This window comes from Danio aesculapii, chromosome 11 (assembly GCF_903798145.1).
Source record: "Danio aesculapii chromosome 11, fDanAes4.1, whole genome shotgun sequence".
NCBI lineage: Eukaryota > Metazoa > Chordata > Actinopteri > Cypriniformes > Danionidae > Danio > Danio aesculapii.
Window position 1 is genome coordinate 41,895,835 of NC_079445.1, and position 20,435 is coordinate 41,916,269.

The following is a 20,435-nucleotide window of genomic DNA, read 5'->3' on the forward strand; positions in this document are numbered from 1 at the left end:
ATAACATGAAAACTCATACAAAACTGTTCTCCAAATGTACTGTGATTTAATAAAGTTCGTTCATTCATTTTTCTTCGGCTTAGTCTCCATTACAGAGGTTGCCTCAGCGGAATGAACCGCCAACTATTTCAGCATATGTTTTACGCAGCAGATACCCTTTCAGCTGCAACCCAGTACTGGGAAACACCCATACATACTCATTCACTCACACACTCATACACTACAGCCAATTTAGTTCATTCAATTCCCCTATAGCGCATGTGTTTGGACTATGGGGGAGACCCACACCAAGAGGGGAGAACATGCAAATTCAGAAATGTCAACTGGCACAGCCGGGACTCGAACCAGCGACCTTCTTGCTGTAAGGCGACAATATAAAGTTAATATAAATAAATATAAATTAATAAAATGTCTGGAAATAGTTAAAATCTTTACCTTTTCAACTGTATATTCTCATTTTAATGATAACTTCTCAATTCTTTCCTTTCAGAACTTTTAGTAGCAATACGAGAAGTTTTATCGAACATGGATAACACATATCCCCTTAGAAAGAGCAAACTATGCTTTATCTATTCAAGTCTTGTTGCTTTGGTACTCTGGTAAGCCAAAATAAGTATCCTTCAATCAACAATTGGTTTGGAAATAATCTTTTTTTCAGAATAATGCCTTTTTCGGAGCAAGAAAAAAAAAAAGTATAGCAATATCCCCTCCGGAGCGAACTCACACTGAGTTTTGTCTGTACTATATAACCACTTTATGATGAAAGAATTATATGCCTTGACTTGGGATCCGTCCTTCAGGCACATATCTCAATCCTTGAGTGCATTCCGTCTCCTACCTAAACTCCATCCTTTTACATTCTGGATAAAATAAACAGGCGCTTCTCAGAGCTCAGAGTTAGTATTTGATTTCCTGCATTGCCTTTTCCCTTCTGGAGCTCTCTTGAAGGGGCTTCTGCACTTATGCCACAGACCCCTTGGGTTCCCTTTTTTGCTTTGTGGTCCTTTCCTAATTTCATTACTTTAGCTGTGACCTTAATTAGCAGGGACCCAACCCCAGGAAACCAAATCCCATTTTGGCAAAAAGGAAGGATGTAGGAAACTAAGCCCCTCTCCCTCGAAACAGAGGTAGGTAGGGTGACCCTCAAGAAAACGGCTCAGGGAGGCATCCTTCATTTCTCATTTTCGCTCGCTCCCTGTGGTGACAGCAATTCAAAAGAACTCCATTCAAAATAGCCCTGCTTGGATGGTGCATTTGCACGCCGAAAGAATGTAGAAATGCAATGCAACTCGATGCATTCATGTTTTTAGCTTCTCTTAACTACACTGTAAGAAGTGTTTAGTTGACTTTACTTTACAAAAATGAGTACACTCATTGCCTTAACATTAAGTAAATGAACTGTGTGTAAAATTTAAGTTATAACATACTTAAGTTTTTAAAGTAAAATCAACTTGTCACTTTTAAGGCAATAGATTTACTCCCTATTTGTGAGTAATTGCTTTTACAGTGTATTAAAAAAATAGCCCTGAGTTCCAAACTGATTGAGTTAACTTAATCTTTTATTTGTTATTTTATTTTTTTTACAAATTTCAGTGGATTCAACATGAAACAATTAGGTTGTCACAAAAACAACTTATTTAAAATGAGTTGAAACAACACAATTCATAAGTAGTTTGAACAAGCAGCAAAGTCATTGTTTGAGTGTATAAATTTAAGTGGATTCAACATGAAACAAATAAGTTGTCCTAAAACACCTTAAGAATTGTGTTGGTTGGACTCAAATTATAGAAGCAGCATGAACAAGCAGCTGAAGTATTTTTCTTTGAGTGTATTGTCTTTAAATGTTTCTAATTGACTCGGTTTTTGGTCAGTTTGAAATATTATTATTATTATTATTATTACTATTATTATTATTATTATTATTTTGTACTCTAAATGCACAGTAATCCAACTGGCCAATGAATGAATGCAGCTACAGGGCTAACTTTTCTAATTTTGACTGGGAAAGTAGTAATAATGTGCACCTTTTTGTAAAACACGATTTTATTTATTGTGAAAAGTGCTATACAAATAAACTTGAAATGAATTGAATTGAATAACTATGATTATCAAATTTGAAATTTGCTAAACACAATATCTTTAATTGCCTCAGTGAATTTGTTCGCTAAATAAAGCATTTTGAACAGTAATGACAAAAGGAGCAAAAAAGTTTGAATAAAATCATCAAACTGTGAATCAACAGTCCTAAAACATTAAGTAAATAAATTAATAATGCAACATTGCATGTTGGGAACTTTAACATTTCATCAGTATTGTTCAATTTAATATTATTGATTTAGACGACTGTTTTGCTGGTTGGGACATTTTTACCTTATGAAATATTATTGTTTTTTTAAAAATAGAGATAAGTTATAAGTAATAACGTAAGTAATTTATATATCTTGGTAAACTGGTAAAATCTTAATTTTTATTATTATTTAAACAAAGTTTTATGATTGTTTCTAAAGCAAAGAAAAGACTTGTTCAGGACTATTTCTGAGTCACTAATCAGATTTAATCAAAAGTGAATTAGTAAAATTAATCATGTGACTCCCCACTGAAATTGTTATGCTGATATTATGAATTGCAAACAGAAAAAAAAGAGTAGCTTTTTAGTAAGACTTTATTGAAGCCTTAAAGGGAGAGGTTACCTAAAATTTTATGTAAAAATTTAATTTAAATATTCTCACTATTTATTCTCTCTCAAATGGTTCCTAATCTTTATTATGTTAAAGAATCGCACACAATGAAATATTCTAAAGGAAGCTGAACAATTGTAACCATGACTTTTAAAGTAGGAAAAACAAATACTATGGAAGTCAATAGTTACAGGTTTCCATAATTCTTCAAACTATCTTCTTATGTTAAACAGAAGAAATAAACTGGTCCGGAAGTGGAGAATGTGTAAACGATGACAGAATTGTCAGTTTTGGGTCAACTGTCCCTTTAATTCACTGATTGTGCTTCTTATTAAATATATAATACTTTAAAACACAATGCACAAATGTAATGTCTATCATGAAATCTACTTGTATAACAGGTTTAAACTTGGCGTGCAGTTATTTAAGCATTGAAATGTACATTTTAAAAGTCTTCAGGGTTGCAACAGTTTCCTCATCAGTCTCAGACTTTTGGAAATTTTACGTCTAATATGAAATCTACTTTAATTGCAAGTTAAAATGCATTAAATAAGAATTGACATGTACATTTTAAAAGACTTTGTGTTACCACAGTTTCCTCATCAGTCTCAGACTTTTGGAAATTTTACGTCTAATATGAAATCTGCTTAAAAAAAATTCAACTTTTCCTGCAATTATTTAAGCATTCAAATTTAGCTTAGCGGTACCACAGTTTCTCCATCAGTCTTAGACTTTTGGACCCCACTAGTATATTTGTACCCATGTTTATGTTTCAAATCCCACCATTCAAGTCCTTCACGCTCTCATATTTCGGCACGCCTGTCCCCTGGCGCTAGGGCATAGGGAGTCAATATGTCAGCATTTATCGATACCCCACTGAGCTACGCGGGGTTGTCAGGGCCCTATTCAGGCTCTAATGGCCCCCTGAGGTGCAGCCTGAAAGCGCAAAGAGGCCCGGGGCCCAGCCTGTTGTTGGACGTTAGGCGTGTGTTCCTATATGGCCGCCCAGCGCCTTCACACACATGACAAGAGCTATAAAAGACCAACGCCTTAGCTGCCTCTTCTGCCCCTCTCTTAAACCTCTTCTTTTTTTTTTCTCAACCTCTTCTTGAAAGAAAAAAAGGTCTAATTGTTTGTTGTGGGAGCCAAAGATTATAGACCCTCCCCTCCTTTTGCTCTTTTCCCTTTCGTCTATTTTCTTTGGGCTCGTCTTTCTCTCTGCCGCTTTCGTCGTTTCTAAAGGATGTGATTTTTATCCCCGATGTTGTGAAAAGAGGCAAAGGAGGAACGTTCCTGAGTGACTGCTTTTGACAATGGCAATGAGACACAAGAGACTGTTCAACTAAAGTGTAATTGTTGACTTTCATAGGCCATACCTCGCATAGATATTAACTTTTAACTCTAATGGCAAAAGTTTGAAGTGAATTTCACTTCCTGAAAGAGGGTACATTTCCAAATAAATGATATTTATTTAGCTTTAAGAGGGAATAGAGCAATTCAGATATTTACATGAAGTTTTCAGGGGGGGAAAATGATGTGAAGCTTAATTTCAAAGTTCCTCAAACATCATATACAATGTTGGGTTTCCATTATCCAGGCTTTGCACATATTTAAGACAGACTCAAGCATTTACATACATTAATTATGGTGTATGTTACAACATATTTATTAAAGCAAGGATTTATTGCTTGCTGATTGCATCTGTCTAGTATTGTCTGTATTGACTTAAAATCAGTGTTGGGGAAAGTTACTTTTGAAAGTAATGCATTACAATATTGAGTTACTCCCCCCAAAAAGTAACTAGTTGCGTTACTTAGTTACTTTTTATAGTAAGTAATGCATTAGATTACTTTTGAGTTACTTTAGCATTTACTTTTTATTACCTAGCTGAGGCTTGATCTCTTAACAACACACTGTATAACCTACACCTACATTTACTTTTTAAAAAACACATAACTATTTTAGGATAATGTCTGAGAATTTCCTGACTCCAGAGCTATACATGCCACATATACAGATTATTGAAAGTTTAAAGCAATGTGTTTGCTACACTGAAAAAAAGTGTTGCATGCAAAACTGTTGCAATCAATTTATTTGTGTGGAATTTAAACAAAAAATTAAACTGAGCAATGTTCAACTTAATTTGTTTGTTTAAATTCAGCCTAAATAAATTGTTTACAACCACTTAACGTAAAAAAATTGAGTAAATCCAAGGAATCATCTTTGGATAATTTTTTTCATTGTACTGTTGTACTATTTGTCTGAAGTAAAATCACTGTCCATTGAGACAATGCCCTTTTCCTTTTCTTTGAGGGCTTCGAAATAATGAACACATTCTCTCATTGACTGTGTCATTCATCATGACTACTTTAATTCAACAATTTATTTTTTAAAAGCGAGTAAATTAAACTAAAAAGTAACTCGCATTACATTTTTAAAAAAAGTAACTCAAATATCATTACTTATTTTTTAAAACTAATTTGTTACTTTATTCGATACTCAGAAAAGTAATATTATTATGTAACTCCCTTGTAATGCTTTCCCCCCAACACTGCTCAAAATATTCAAGTATTAAAGTGATAATTCACCCCAAAATGAAAGTTTACTCAAGTTGTTGCATACCTTATGAGCTTCCTTTTTCTATATTAGATATCTAGAAAAAAGCAGTAAACAGTTGGAGAAATGTCAATGGAAGCAGGTTTCCAACGTTTAAAATATATATGTTTTTATGCTTAACAAAGAAAGAAACTCAAACAGATTTGTGATGAGTGAAGTTTGAGTAAACGATGACAGAATTTTCAGTTTGGGGTGAACTATCCCTTTAAATTATTTAAATAGATGTGAGTCTCAACTTTTGCTAACATCCCTCCTTTCTCATAATGAAACTTTTCTTTTTTTAAGATCAGCATTTCAGAAGAGATCTCAACAACGTTTTCAGGTTTTGCAACATGCAAAAGTCAGACATCATTCATTTGTTCTATGCACATTGACTGTGCTGCTCTTGTTAACTGTATACACTGTTAACGATTTTTGCAAATTGCACAGTATTAACTGTAGTAAAACTGTATTTTACTGTAGGACACTTATGCAATATGCTACTGTATTTTAAATTTGCATTGTGAAAAATTCTGTATATTTTTGCTGGAAAGATACATATATACAAATCTGTAAATACATATACAGCAAGATAAATGGTGCTGTAAATGTAAATACAGTATTCTTGCTGTAACTTATTTACTGGTGAATTGCTGCCAATAAGGCCCAATCCCAATTCTACCCCTTGCCCCTTACCCTTACCCCTACCCCTAGTTTTGCGCGTTCCCGTAAAGGGGTAGTGGTGTCCCAATTCTCTTTGGCTTTACAACAAACAAACACATTTTAATATATTCATAACCGCGTTCGTGTTTTACCGTCATGCTTTAAAATAAAAAGCTAAAGTAAAAACCACTAAATTACGCGATCTATAATCTATAATAATAACTCTTGTACAGCAGTCCCACAACATTCTCACACTCGATGACACTCGAATACCCTGTCAGAAAAGTCTAGTGGATGGTAATGACCTTTTAACAGTGTCTGCTATAATGTTAATGTTGTTTTTGATGTGTTTACATAGATGAACATGGCCACTGTGTAAATGCACAGTGCAGTTGCGATCTTATTGCCACATTAGATCATCATGATAACATGATATCATTGCCTTCAGTGTTTTCCTGAAGATAAATACCAAAAAATAAAGCACCTGGAATAACTACAGCAGTCGCGATCGTCTGATCTCATATGAAGCAAGAGATCGCGATAACATATGATGACGTGTGCAGGTGTTGTAGTGCTGTCCCAATTCCTAGGGGTAAATTTTGAAGCCCTTCCCTTCACCCTCGGTTTTAATGGCCATGGTGAAGGAGTAGGGGTACAAAAATAGAATTGGGATCGGGCCTAAGTTTCTGTAGATCCTTCAAGGAGTTGTTAACAGTGTATGTTAGCAGTTTTTTTTTATTTGGACTGATTTTTGTGTAACAATTTAGAAGAAACTTGACATGAAACGATCCAAACTCTCCGAGCTATGAATGAGCAGCCTTATGTTCTTGTCAGCCTGCAACATTGCATCATAGTCTAAATATAAGGATGCGTAATTGTTAATCCGAGCCTTTTTTTTATGGACTTGTAGTGTGTTGTTTAAATATTTCGTCAGATTGGCTTAACCCTGTGGGGGCAGGACCGGAAAAGTACGTTCAAGCTCCGTCTTCAACAATGCAAATTTTTCTGTCATTTCATTTGATCTCGCCCGCAAACCGCGATTCTCCAACCTCCCTCTCCCATGCACCGTAGGCACACCAGTATCAAAGGTTCAATCCCTAAACAGACCTGGGGAAACGCAGCAAGTTTTATATATTCATCCTGCGAGCAAGAGAGATTGCAAAAAGAGGCAGATGGATGTCAGAGATATCAAATCAGATGGCACAGTGAAGTCGGCTCATTACCGATTATGATTCCCCTCTCCTCCTCCTCCTCCAGGAGTGACTAAAAGTATAATTGCTTCAGTGACTCTCACAAAGGCATGTACAAAATAAACATGTAAACAAAAATGAAGCAGGAACGCTGTTATTTTTGTCCTGTGGGAATGTGGCGGGGGGGCTTTTAGGAAGATGGCGAAGGAGGGGGAAAAAAAAAGAAGATGTGTTGTCAGTTACACTCAACTGGTGTCATTCGCAGCTCCGAGGCTGGTCCTATTGAATGCCTGTAAAATAGCAAGCGTAAGACTTGATTGTAATTATGCTGGAACTAATATGCTTTTCAAAATGAGCCATTATGAGCTAATGCCGCACTGCAAAAAGCCCTGTCTGTTTTTGTCACTCTGTCTTGGGTAGTTTGCAAGGTACAGCTGATATTGAGGACATTGGTTACGGTATTAAAAAAAAGGGAGGCTGCATTGAATCTTGCCGTAATGTCGAGCTAATACTGATTCAAAGGCAATCTGAGCAGATGAGGTTGGAGACGCCTCTACCTCCTTCTCTACTGTGTCATGGAGGCTTTTTATTATCCGCCATCCCTGACTAATTCCCGGGATTCTGATGATGTCAAAAGCTGCACTTTGAATTCCGGCTCAATCGTGCTTTTCAATTGTCTTTTTCCATAAGGATCTTTGACATCCTTTTAGGATCTTAGGTTTGGTAATGATATATTGAACTCTATTTTCAGATGAGCCGCACAAATCACTTTTGACGCTGTCGGGTGATATAATTAAAACCATAAAGATAGATCATGCAGACAAAGAGACTGTTTTTAGCCGGGATTTTAAGTTGTTATCCACCTTTACATTTTGCTTACAAAAAGTGCTATGGTGTATACCATGGCAGCAGATGGTATTTTGCTGAATACCATGCAATGATTATAGTATACTGTATCATACATGTATGCATATGTCAATTTAGAAGGAACTTGATTTAATGCTGGAATCAATATGCCATTAGCATACATTTATCTGCACTCTTAAAAATAAAGGGTCTTTGAATCTATAATGTGCATATAATCTTTACATTCGCCAAAATACATTTTAAGTAGTCATATTTAGCTTACAAAATGATGTAAACCATGGTAGCAGATGGTATTTGTTGAATGCCATGCAATGATTATAGTATACTGAATCATATTTGTATGCATGTCAAATGTATTTTATTTAGAAGGAACTTGATTTAATGCTGAAATTACTTCTGTAATACTCATATAGTCTTTACATTGAGCTCAAGGCAAGTTTATTTATAGCACATTTCATACACAATGGTAATTCAAAGTGTTTTACATAAACAAGAATAAAAGAAACAAGAAAAAAATGATTAAAATAATTCAAAATGGTTGAAAACAGATAAAAACAGAACTTAAACTACATTTTAAGTAGTGTAATGTACTATAGTGGTTTCACTTCCTGAAAAAGGGTACATTTCCAAATAAATGATATTTATTAAGCTTTAAGAGGGAATAGAGCAATTCAGATATTTACATGAAGTTTTCAGTAGGGAAAATGATGTAGAGCTTAATTTCAAAGCTCCTCAAATGTCATATACAATGTTGCGTTTCCATTATCCAGGCTTTGCACTTATTTAAGACTCAAGCATTTACATACATTAATTATGGTGTATGTTACAACATATTTAGTAAAGCAAGGATTTATTGCTTGCTGATTGCATCTGTCTAGTATTGTCTGTATTGACTCAATCAGTGTTGGGGAAAGTTACTTTTGAAAGTAATGCATTACAATATTGAGTTACTCCCCAAAAAAAGTAACTAGTTGCATTACTTAGTTACTTTTTATAGTAAGTAATGCATTAGATTACTTTAGAGTTATTTTAGCATTACTTTTTATTACCTAGCTGAGGCTTGATCTCTTAACAACACACTGTATAACCAATATGCCATTAGCATACATTTATCTGCACTCCTAAAAATAAAGGGTCTTTGAATCTATAATGTGCATATAATCTTTACATTCGCCAAAATACATTTTAAGTAGTCATATTTAGCTTAAAAAAATGGTTGATTTAATGCTGAAATTACTTCTGTAATATCCATATAGTCTTTACATTGAGCACAAGGCAAGTTTATTTATAGCACATTTCATACATACAAATATCATATTTGTATGCATGTGTCAAATCTTTTTTATTTTGAAGGAGCTTGATTTAATTCTGAAATCACTTAGTTTCTATTATTGGTTCTTTGAATCTATAATATCCATATACTCTTTACATTTGGCAAAAGACGATTTAGCTAGTGTAATGTACTATGGTGTATAACATAGTACAGTAATGGTACCAGATGGCATTTTGTCGAATGCCATGCAATGATTATAGTATACTGATTCATATTTGTATGCATGTCAAATGCATTTTATTTAGTGTGAACTTGATTTAATGCTGAAATTACTTCTGTAATATCCATAGTCTTTACATTGAGCACAAGGCAAGGCAAGTTTATTTATAGCACATTTCATACACAATGGTAATTCAAAGTGTTTTACATAAACAAGAATAAAAGAAACAAGAAAATAAAAATGATTAAAATAATTCAAAATGGTTGAAAACAGATAAAAACAGAACTTAAAGACATTTTAAGTAGTGTAATGTACTATGGTGTATAACATACGTATTTTGTCAAATGCCATGCAATGATTATAGTATACTGTATCATATTTGTATGCATGTGTCAAATCTATTTTATTTTGAAGGAGCTTGATTTAATACTGAAATCACTTAGTTTCTATTAATGGTTCTTTGAATCTATTATATCCATATACTCTTTACATTTGGCAAAAGACGATTTAGCTAGTGTAATGTACTATGGTGTATAACATAGTACAGTAATGGTACCAGATGGCATTTTGTCGAATCAATTTTTATCATATTTGTATGCATGTGTAAAATCTATTTTTATTTGGACGTAGCTTGATTTAATGCTGAAATCCATGTGCCATTAGCATACATGTAGCTATACTCTTAAAAATAAAGGGTCTTTGAATCTATAATATCCACATATCATATAACATTGGGCAAAAGACATATTAAGTAGTATAATGAAATGTACTATTGTGTATAAAATAGTACAGTGATGGTAGCAGATGGTATTTTGTCGAATGCCATGCAATAATTATAGCATACTGTATCATATTTGTATGCATGTGTAAAATCTATTTTTATTTGGACGTAGCTTGATTTAATGCTGAAATCCATGTGCCGTTAGCATACATTTATCTATACTCTTAAAAATAAAGGGTCTTTGAATCTATAATATCCACATATCATATAACATTGGGCAAAAGACATTTCAAGTAGTGTACCATGGTGTATAACATGGTACAGTAATAGTACTAGATGGTATTTTTTTTAATACCATGCAATAATTTCTATTATTGGTTCTTTGAAAATCCATATACTCTTTACATTGGGCAAAAGACATTTTAAGTAGTATAATGTAATGTACTATTGTGTGTAAAATAGTACAGTGATGGTAGCAGGTGGTATTTTGTCGAATGCCATGCAATAATTATAGTATACTGTATCATATTGGGTGTCACGGTGGCACAGTGGGTAGCAAGATTGCCTCACAGCAAGAAGGTCTCTGGTTTGAGCCTCAGTTGGCATTTCTGTATAGAGTTTGCATGTTCTCCCCGTGTTGGAATGGGTTTCCTCTGGGTGTTCCGGATTCCCCCACAAGTCCAAAGACATGCGGTACAGGTGAACTGGGTAAGCTAAATTGTCCGTAGTGAGTGTGTGTGTGTGAATGAGTGTGTGTGGATGTTTCCCAGAGATGGGTTGCAGCTGGAAGGGCATCCGCTGCGTAAAACATATGCTGGATAAGTTGGCGATTCATTCCACCGTGGCGGCCCCTGATTAATAAAGGGACTAAGCCGAAAAGAATATGAATGAATGTATCATTTATATGCATATGTCAAATCTATTTTATTTAGAAGGAACTTGATTTAACACTGAAACCCCTGTGCCATTAGCATGAATTTATCTACACTCTTAAATATAACGTTTCTTTGAATCGTTAATATCCAAATACTCTATGCATTGGGCAAAAGACATTTTGAATTAATTTTCCACAATTACATTTTGCTTACAAAATGTATTATGGTGATCAAGAGACAGTGATGGTTCCAGAGGGTATTTTGTTAAATAATAAGTTGATAAATCATATCTTTGTGCATATATCATATATATACGTTTAACAACTTTATTAATCCCACCAGGGGCAATTAGATTAGGGTAATAGCTTTTCATGATTTAACAAATACAGACAAATCGCTTACAAACAGTGTTAAAAACAAAACAAAAAAAATAACAATCCAGCTTGCTTCATGTATAATTTCATAAATAGTTAAAAAAAAAAAAACCTTGGAAAAACACATGTATTAGAAATGTAAATTTAAAACTTGCTAAAATGTAATGTTGTAAAGCCTTACTGCCTCTGGAACAAATGTAAATTTATATCTGTTGGAAGAGCATTTAATGCTTCTTAACCTTCTTCCAGAGGGCAACAGAACAAAAAAAGGCTTCAGAGAATGGGAGTCATCTCTTATCACACTTTGAGTTTTCCTTAATACTTGCTGTTCATGTAACTCTGCTAGACTCCTCAGAGGTAGACCAATAATCTTGGAGCAAGTCTTGACTAAATTTTGCAGTCGATTTTTCTCTCTAACGGAAAGTGAAGAGAACCAGCATAAAAAGGAAAAGCTTAATAAACTCTCGATATAAGTGGTATAAAAAGTTCTCAGTATGCGTTTTTCTACACAGAAAGAGTTCAGTTTTCTAAGAACATACATTCTCTGATGCACTTTCTTAGCAACAGCTTCTGAATTCTGCTGGAACTTTAATGTGGTATCAAATATTGTACCAAGATACTTATATTCCTTATATATGTATATACAGATGTATTTTGTTTATAATTACTTGATTTAACTGACCATAACCCTTACATCTGATATATCGACACAATCTGACAGCAATTTGTAACTTTTTGATTTAGTGGCTAATTCGTAGGAATTCGTACAATCTCATTCCTATAATTTAGCACGATTTGCTTATCCGCCAATGACGGTTGGGTTTAGGGGTGGGGTCGGGTGCCATGTTTCCTTTTTAAAATCGTACAAATTAGCCACTAAACTAAAGTTTCCTTGTGAGATCAGGCTGGATATAAGGTTATATGTGAACATATACAGTGTATATATACACAATTATAGTTAATACATATTAACAAATATGTACATATTTGTAATTCTATTGTTTTAAAAAAATCAAATAGCCATTTTTGCAATATATGTTGGATATATGTACGTTTACGTATATGTGAAATCCAAATATGTCAATAATGTGATTTGCAGATTATCATATATCAGATTTCTATGTGTTTCTACACTCTTAAGAATCTTTAAGTATCTTTTAATATCCATATAATGTTTACATTGGTGCAAAAGCTCATTTAAAGTCAGAAATGCTTCTTCTAAGTATTAAAATGTTCTTTAATTGTTCTTTTAAGACTAATATTGCATCAAAAATCCTTCATCATCATTTTCAAAATACTTAAGAATAAAAAAAACATTTATAAAGTCATTTACATCCTTAATGTAACTCTTAAATGCATGTAAATATGGTCAAAAGAATAGAGGCAAACGTCTTTGCATTTCGTTTTTTCTATCAAGCAAGTTATTCTGGAAGAGATAAAGTCCATAAAAAGAAAGTCAAAGCGGTTTTCAAAATATCTGTTGTGTTCCACAGAAGAAAGAGATCCATACAGTTTTGGAACAACATAAGGGGTTTGTCGTTTTAATTTTTGGGTGAACTATCCCTTTAAGCCAACGTAAGCTAACGTAAACGACTGCTAAATTGAGCTAAATGTGTATGTTGGCTTAACTGTTGCAGATAATGGCCCCTAAATGGATGAGATTTGGCTTTAGTGATTCATGCATCCAAGAAGCAGACAACCTACTCGCAGCGCTTTATCTGCTTCTAGCCCTCTGCACCATAAAGGTTTGGTTTTTACATGAAATACGATCTGAAATTCGCCTGTATGCACCTGATTCTGCTGCAAATTAAATACTCGGCACAAAGTCAACATTTCGTTAAAGATCACGTCGGGCCCTGGAGGAAAAACATTCAGGCTGTAGCGCCGAGTGAATGGAACATAATTAGGCTTTAATTGGCTGATAAGTGAGCAGAGGACTTTATCAATATCCCCAGAACCCTCAAATAGAATTACAGCTTGGTTATTGTGTGGCGGATTAGTCAGGATGTACCTTATTGTTTTAAAACAGGGAAGAGTTCTTGTGAATTGACCTCACATCTTCTTGGGCTTAATTGCGTTTAAAGTGCAAATTAACTGCTGCTTTTTTGGGTCCCCTGATTACTGTGTGTTAAATGTAGTGCATTTTAATAATTAAGGTATGATGATAATTTAGTTTAAAATAGACACACGACTTTCAAATACTTTCAGCCTTCTTATTTTACACTTAAACAGTCAGCAAGTTGAGCCATTTTCACATTATGACTAGGGCTGTGCAATGTGACGGTATATATCATTCTATATTGATATATATCATTCTATATATATATATATATATTGAACGTTTATTGTTTCGTATTATGTCTATTGTTTATTTCGTGATGTCACAAATGACATTGTTTACATGCTCATGTATTTATTTATTTACTTGTGCTGTTGTTGTTTTCCTTCTAGAGTTTTTGTTCTTGTTTTGTTTTGGTTAAGTAGATTTCTTTACACCTGCGGATCATTGACAGTCGGCATTATAAGAGCCCGCACTGCAGCACTTCGGAGGCGGGGTTGTGCTCCCGTTTGTGTTCAGCCTTAGTTTTACTGTGAATCCTTCCTACTTTGTTATTATTTTGTTTGTTTATCCTAATAAATTTCAGTTATGGCTAAAATTTAATAATAAATTTGCGTTATGGCTGTGGCTGTAATTGGGGGCTCGTCCGGGATATCTTAAATACTGTGTCATAATTTATATTATATTATTATAATATATTATTATTAAAATTATATTATATTATATTATTACATTTATAATTTAACTGCAATATTAAACTTTCTGAACAGCATTGTGAGAAAGTAACAATCTTGAAAATACAATGTTTACATTTTGCACTTTATTTAAAGATATATTTTTTATATTTACTGAATGTTGGTCCTGTATTTTTATATTTTATTAATATTTACTTAATATTTCTACATCTTTTTTGATCAAATATTTGCCCTGAAATTCTAAATATGTAAATATCACATAAGAGTATAAACTGTACACTTAAAAACGAATATTTGTATCCATTTCTCAGTGAATATAGGTAATATATTTGATGCATTTGAACAAAACACATTTATTAAGTGGATATATTTATTAAAATAATATTTTAGTCATCGAACATCTTTAGAAATAGAAATATCATTATAAATAAAAAGATTATACATTTAAATTCAACAAATTTTCAACAAAATTATATATATATTTTTTGTTTCTCTTGAAATTGCTCTTTTAATTTTTTTTTATTTAATATTTTTCTCTAACATATACATTTGGGTATACTATTTTTGGACCATTGTCCAAGTTTTTTTTTGTTAGATTAGCTCCAAATTTGGCTTCAGTGCTGACTAATCTAATGTATTTCCACAAATATAATATTGTACAGCTAAAATATTAAATTGAATCAGATATTTGTGAGGGGTGTACTCAAATATGTTGAGCGCTGCATATTAAAATGTCCTTTACATGTGGTCAGTATATGTACAGTTGAAGTCAGAATTATTAGTCCTCCAAAATTATTAGCCCCCTGTTTATTTTTTTCCCTAATTTCTGTTTAACAGAGAGAAGATTTTTTTCAGCACATTTCTAAACATAATAGTTTTAATAACTCGTTTCTAATAACTGATTTATTTTATCTTTGCCATGATGACAGTAAATAATATTTGACTAGATATTTTTCAAGACACTTCTATACAGCTTAAAGTGACATTTAAAGGCTTAACTAGGTTAATTAGGTTAACTAGGCAGGTTAGGGTAATTAGGCAAGTTATTGGGCAAGTTATTGTATAACGACGGTTTGTTCTGTAAACAATTGAAAAAATAATATAGCTTAAAGAAACTAATAATATTGACCTTAAATATGTTTTTTTAAAGTTAAAAACTGCTTTTATTCTAGCCAAAATAAAACAAATAAGACTTTCTCCAGAAGAAAAAATATTATCAGACATACTGTGAACATTTAAAAAAGAAAAAAATTCAAAGGGGGCTAATAATTCTTACTTCAACTGTGTGTATAGACAGTTAATTGATTGAATTTACAAAAATGGCAGTATATTATGATATATATATATCGTTTTTTAAGATATGAGATTACTTCTATCCTGAAATGATATTTCTGTCATATCACCCAGCCCTAGCAGAGTCCATATGCTTGTAGCATATTACATGTCTGCCTTAACCTATCTGAACCCATTTGCTGCTTCTGTTCCCTTGATAAAAGCTAGCATCCCAATCAGTGGATCTCTTTGGGACAGAGATGAGGCCTGTATCATTCCTCTCTCGCTGCTCTATCTCTGCCAGCATCTGTTTCATTATCATAATCCTGTGCTGTTGTCAGGGGGCCTGTTGACCTCCGTCTTGGGCTCGCAAGGCGGCTGAGCTGGAGCTTGAGAGACGCCAACAACAACCTGAGTTTCGTTTCCAAGTTTTACCCATTGATTACATGAGTTTCGCAAGAATATTTCAACGCGGATACGGTTACAGTATGTTCGTAATTTAAAAAAAAAAACGAGAGGGCTTTGATGTGTCGAATGTGTGGTCATTAAAAAAACAAAGAGGCGCGAGGGCAGTGAACGCTGACAGAATCTTGCCTCATGATTCATGTGGCGAAACTGTGCAATGAAACAAAAATCACAGCGGCACGTCTTTCCCTCCCCCTCAGGACGCCGAGGTGACTTTGGAAAGTGATCCGTAGACCACTGCGCCAGTCTCAAGTGTTGTCATGGTGTGTTAGCAACAAATCGCTCTGGCGCATCCTCATGAAAACCAACAAAGGGATATCCAGGATATGTACATATTCAACTTTGTATATTCAAGATTGTTGTGTGTGTGTTGGAGTGCCAGGCAGTGTTGCAAAAAAAAAAAATCAATCTTTATTAAAAGGGGGAAGATGGAGGAATTGATTTAATGAATGCGGACTCATGTCCTGCGGTCGCATGTAATCCATTGAGAATCATTGAGCCAGAGCTCGGGGAGACAAAAAGACATTCTGTGAAGACTGCTCGAGTGGCCTGTAATGATAGTCTCCATATAATCCGCTAATTCCTTGTTTAATTAAACTCCAGAGCCGGTCTGGAGACTGCAGCAGTATTGGTTCATCTTGAAGCAGTTGCATTGCGGAAGGGCTTTTTTTCTTGTGTTGTTAATGTAGTTGCACCAAATACTTGCACATGCACCGAGAAGAATGCATGTGTAAATACACAAACACCTTTGTTGTTTATCTTTTCCCCAAACTAAGATGGATTTCCTAGAGTTTGGTTCTATTTATTGATCATTTTGTTTGGTGCGTCAGGGATAATGTATACATGGATATGCAAGCCTATAGTGTTGACGAAAAAGTACAATTGTAAAGTAGGCTTAAGATTGTAATGTATAACTTTTTTACTCATCACACTTGGATGTGTGTGTATTGTTCCAGTTGCATTGAGCTGGGGAATTGTGCTTTTCCCTATTGTCAATTTCAAGTGCACCCAATACTTGCACATGCACCAAGAAGAATGCATGTGCAAATACACAAGAGCATTCTTGTTCATAATTCCCTCGTAACTCTTACTAAGATGGATTTTCTAGAGTTTGGTTCTATTTATTGATCAATTAGTTTGGTGCATCAAGAATAATGTATGCATGGATGTGCAAGTGTTTGGAGAAAGGTAATGTATTACAATCTAAAGTCACATTATGTTAGTAGGATAGGCTTAAGATTGTAATATATACCTTTTTTACTCATCACACTTGGATGTGTGTATATTGTTCCAGTTGCATTGAGCTGGGTGATTGTTTTTGCCCCATTGTCAATTTCAAATGCACCCAATACTTGCACATGCACCGAGAAGAATGCATATGCAAATACACAAGACCATTCTTGTTTATATTTCCCTCGTAACTCTTACTAAGAAAGATTTCCTCGAGTTTGGTTCTATTTATTGATCATTTTGTTTGGTGCACCAGGAATAATGTGTGCATGGATGTGCTAGCGTACAGTTTTGAGGGAAAAGTCATATATTACAGTTGTAAGATAGGCTTAAGATTGTAATATATACCTTTTTTACCCATCACACTTGGATGTGTGTTTATTGTTCCAGTTGCATTGAGCTGGGTGATTGTTTTTCCCCATTGTCAATATCAAGTGCACCCAATACTTGCACATGCACCAAGAAGAATGCATGTGCAAATACACAAGACCGTTGATGTTTATAATTTCCTTGTAACTTTTACTAAGATGTATTTCTTAGAGTTTGATTCTATTTATTGATCATTTTGTTTGGTGCACCAGGAATAGCGTATGCATGGGTATGCAAGCATACAGTGTTGGGGAGGAAAAGTAATATATTACAATTGTAAAATTGCATGTGTAAATACACAAGATCAGAGTTTGTTTGTTTGCCTTTGTTGTTTATAATTCTCTTGTAGCTTGTATTAAGATGCATTTCCTAGAGTTTGGTCCTATTTATTGATCATTTAGTTTGGTGCACCAAAAAGAATGTATTTGGAAGTGTTTGGAAAAAGGTAATGTATTACAATCTAAAGTCACATTTTGTTACATTTCTTTAAGAGTAAGAAAGGCTTAAGATTGTAATATATACCTTTTTTACCCATCACACTTGGATGTGTGTTTACTGATTCAGTTGCATTGAGCTGGGTGATTGTTTTTCCCCATTGTCAATTTCAAGTGCACCCAAAACTTGCACATGCACCGAGAAGCATGCATGTGCAAATACACAAGACCTTTGTTGTTTATAATTCCCTCATACCTTGTATTAAGATGCATTTCCTAGAGTTTGGTCCTATTTATTGATGATTTAGTTTGGTGCACCAAGAAGAATGTATGCATGGATATGCAAGTGTTTGGAAAAAGGTAATGTATTACAATCTAAAGTCACACAATGTTACTTTTTTAAGAGTGAGAAAGGCTTAAGATTGTAATATATAAATTTTTTGTCCAACACGCTTGGATGCGTGTTTATTGTTCCAGTTGCATTGAGCAGGGGGATTGTGTTTTTTCTTTCCTCTATTGCCAATTTCAAGTGCACCCAATACTTCCACATGCACCGAGAAGAATGCATTCGCTGATACTCACGGACATACTCGCACACCCATGCACATACTAATATACACACACTTTCGCACTCCCACAGGCCCTTTTGTAACCTCTTTTCCTGGCAGCCTATCAGCTGCAGAAGAGGCCTGGCAGATGGGGGTTTGAGAGAGAGATGATCAGGCTCTGCTCTGGCAGAAGGAAACGGAGATGCAGGAGAGAAAGTCGTGTGAAGTGGTCCAGGGTGCAGGAACCTGCTGATCAGCAGTGGGCAGAGAGCGCACACCATGGCTCAAAGGAGATTTGTCTCCGCTGTGGCAGCTGTGGCGTTGCGGGGGAAGGAGCTCGGAGCCCTTCTTTCTGTCTTTCCCCCGTGGATGATGCAAGACCAAAGGGCCTGGAGCAAGACTCATGCTACGCTGCTTGTTAGCACTCATGCGTTTTAAGAAAGCAAATGTAGAAGTGTGATTTTTGTGACAGGACCTTTCACGAGCTTTCTGCTGCCGTGAATAGATATACAGAGGTGGCTCACAAATAAAGTATGATGCAATTTTAGAATCAATTATCATGGTAATGTATTTCAGTAATATATCTTAACACACTCCATATCTCTCCTTACAAATGCTCGTCTTGGCTCAGTCATAGTAGTGTTCGTCTTTGTGCCGGGGAAATACTCCTCTGGCTAAAATGCAAACTGCCAACTGCGATCTGCACTTGTCTTTGACTGGATGCCTGCGAAAAAAAAAAAAAAAAGTAATGTAAAATATGTTGTAATATATTTTGAACACTAGCCTGAAACACAAAGAGAGGATTCAATGGCCCAGAAGTCTCATACATTCTTATTTCAAACACTTGCTCTCAGGAGCTAGCCCCAGGCCGCTACAGAAAGAATAAGGCGGACGTGCGAGAGCAAGGTGTCTGGTGTAGATTACCCTAACCCTCACAGTTACGTCCCCCAGGCCTCTCCAGGGCTCAGTGGCAGGATTATGTGTCTGAAGACTTCTCACATATGAATAAGACCCAGTAAAACGGTATCTAGGGCTCCATTGACACATCGAGATAACTGAAGCATTAATATCGCCGTGATAGCCGGTCTCGGTTTTCAGGATCATTTTCCATTGACAAATTCGTGCTATGCCACCGTACTTGTGCTTAGCGATGACAGCTCAGATTTTCAGTCTCTGTACCAAATAACCTAGCAGTTTTTAATCTTCTGAGACTTGGTGCTCAATGACTTACTTTTAAACTGTGTGCGCAGGTAATCGCACGGACGAGGGTTCAGACGTGGAGTCAGAGCCAGACCTTCCTCTGAAGAGGAAACAGAGACGCAGCCGTACCACCTTCACGGCGGAGCAGTTGGAGGAGCTGGAGAAGGCCTTCGAGAGGACACACTACCCTGACATATACACCAGAGAGGAGCTCGCACAGAGAACCAAACTGACTGAGGCTCGTGTACAGGTCGGATATGTTCACTCACGCTATTTACATTGCATGACACTGACCAAAACCTTTTTCATTAATACCAGACCTTTTCACATTTCCGGGTTTCTAGTAGATAGTTGGGTAAACTTAAGATGCTGTAAACTTAAGATTTAAGATGCAAGAAGGGTCCATGGCTTTTACTCTCTTTTCTTCATCTGTGTTAAGCTGCTTTGACACAATATATACTTTTAAGGTACCAACATGGACACTTTAGGTACAAATGTGTACCTTTTGAAAAGTTACCCCCCCACCCCCACCCCCCTAAAATCGGCAGGACACCGGACCTCCAGGGGTTCTCAAACTCAGTCAAACTCAGTCCTGGAGGTCTGGTGTCCTGCCGGTTTTAGCTCCAACTTGCCTCAACACACATGCAAGGATGTTTCTACACTCTCAGAAATAAAGGTACGCGTGCTGTCACTGGAGTGGTACCTTT

The 20,435-nt window shown here is 35.2% G+C and overlaps 1 protein-coding gene across 2 annotated transcripts in view; it reads left to right on the forward strand.

Annotated features, from left to right (window-relative positions):
- The window catches only part of pax7a (paired box 7a), a 122,246-nt gene that overhangs the window by 21,994 nt on the left and 79,817 nt on the right, over positions 1-20,435 (forward strand). For both annotated transcript variants that reach the window (XM_056467999.1, XM_056468000.1), the window contains exon 5: positions 19,779-19,978. In XM_056467999.1, the coding sequence (XP_056323974.1) occupies positions 19,779-19,978 (200 nt within the window). The remainder of the gene's footprint in view (positions 1-19,778; positions 19,979-20,435) is intronic.